The sequence below is a fragment of the Propithecus coquereli genome, unplaced genomic scaffold, assembly GCF_000956105.1.
Source record: "Propithecus coquereli isolate 6110/MARCELLA unplaced genomic scaffold, Pcoq_1.0 Scaffold590, whole genome shotgun sequence".
In the NCBI taxonomy this organism is placed as follows: domain Eukaryota; kingdom Metazoa; phylum Chordata; class Mammalia; order Primates; family Indriidae; genus Propithecus; species Propithecus coquereli.
In genome coordinates this window covers 300,221-301,917 of record NW_012151841.1, presented here as the reverse complement: position 1 = coordinate 301,917, position 1,697 = coordinate 300,221, and the positions used below count along the sequence as shown (strand labels likewise).

The window sequence follows — 1,697 nt, the reverse complement described above, 5'->3', positions numbered from 1 at the left end:
ATTTTCATACTAAGTCTTTGAAATTGGGTATGTATTTGACTTAGCATCTCAATTCAGACTTGTTGCATTTCAAGTCTTAATATTCACCTGTGGCTCATGGCCACCTTATTGGATAGCTCAGAATTAGCAGAAAATTGCATTGTGGCACAAATCTCTGAAAACATAAATGGCTTTGGATTCAAGTGGGCCTGGCTCTAAAGGATATTTGTTTCTTTATCATTGGGGTGGGCAGAAAAAGCCACTGGTGGTGCCATGGTGGGGGGGAGGGTGACAAGAAAGGCGTGTTGGGGAGGTGACACTTGAGCTCAGGCTTGGAGGTAGCGTGGGGCTTCACCGAGCAGTCAGAGTGGTGAAGGATGTTTTTGGCAGAGTGTGCAGCTTGGACAGAGGCCCAGGATTTTGAAAGAGCCCAGTGCTTTTAGAGAACCAAAGGCAGTTCTTTCAGCCCAGGGTATTAGGAGTGGGGGCCCTGCTGAGAGGAGAGGTGGGCTGAGGCTGGACCTTCCACCACTGCTCCCACCATTCAAGCCACCAGCATTTCTCATCTGGCTTATTGGCTGTAGCCTTGTCACTGATCTCCCTGTGGCCACTTTGCCCCCTCTCTGCATTGTCCCTTCCCCATTTAAAAATGTAAGTTGCATCATGTCACTTCTCTGCTCAAAACCCTTCGGTGGCTTTACAGTTTACTCTTTCAAACTGCAAGTGTCAGGGACCTACGAGATCTGCCCCACTCCTCTGACCATGCCTCCTTCCACTCTCCCTCCTGCTCTCTCCTCTCTGGCTGAATTGGCCTCATTTCCCCACCCTGGGCCTCTACACTTTCTTTTCTCTCTTCCTGGAACGTGCTTCCCTCAGATACACACATGGCTCACTCTCACTTCGTGTCTCTACCATTTCATTTCCATCTCTGTGTTTCAGAGAGGCCCTTCCTGTCACCCGATACACAATAAAATGATGCCTTTCTTAAGTTTTTCCAAAATAGTCACCACTGCCTAGCATATCACGTCTTGATGTGTTCATTGTCTGCCTCTGTCCTGAGCATGTGGGCCCAGGAGACTCAGGGTTTTGTCTGTTGTGCTCACTCTTCCGTGCTTGGTGTTCCATAAATATTTGTCAAATGTGTGACTGGATGAAAAATAAATGAATAAACAAAGCCTGAAACATAGCCGACCTTCAGTAAATGTATGTTGATTTGGGAATTTTGTTGAAGTGTTTCCCTTTGCATTTGCTTATTTATTTTCCTTAACTTTATATTTGGAAAACGTCAAACATACAAAAAAGTTGAAAGTATGCTTCAATGACTCTCCATATATTGTCTGTTAGATTCAAGATTTGTTAACATCTCACCACAGTTGCTTTACATATCCTTGCATGTATGTGTGTGCATTTGTGCAAGTTAAAAGTCGGTTGTAGAAACGTGACACTTAACCCTTTGCATTTACAAGTTGACTCTGGAGAGTGGTGAATCAGAAGTGACCTCAGACAGCGGGCGGCTTGGGCCATGGCCTCCGACCTGGACTTCTCACCTCCTGAGGTGCCTGAGCCCACTTTCCTGGAGAACCTGCTGCGGTACGGACTCTTCCTGGGGGCCATCTTCCAGCTCATCTGTGTGCTGGCCATCATCGTACCCATCCCCAAGTCCCACGAGGCGGTGAGTTCTTCCCTAGGAGCCTCAGCTCCTCTGAGTGCCAGCTTGG

The 1,697-nt window shown here is 47.3% G+C and overlaps 1 protein-coding gene across 1 annotated transcript in view; it reads left to right on the top strand.

The window, feature by feature from the left end:
• Positions 1-1,697, top strand: part of MANBAL (mannosidase, beta A, lysosomal-like) — a 29,155-nt gene that overhangs the window by 9,271 nt on the left and 18,187 nt on the right. Inside the window, exon 2 of the mRNA XM_012658946.1 lies at positions 1,446-1,651. Coding sequence (XP_012514400.1) covers positions 1,502-1,651 — 150 coding nt within the window. The 5' untranslated portion in view covers positions 1,446-1,501. The remainder of the gene's footprint in view (positions 1-1,445; positions 1,652-1,697) is intronic.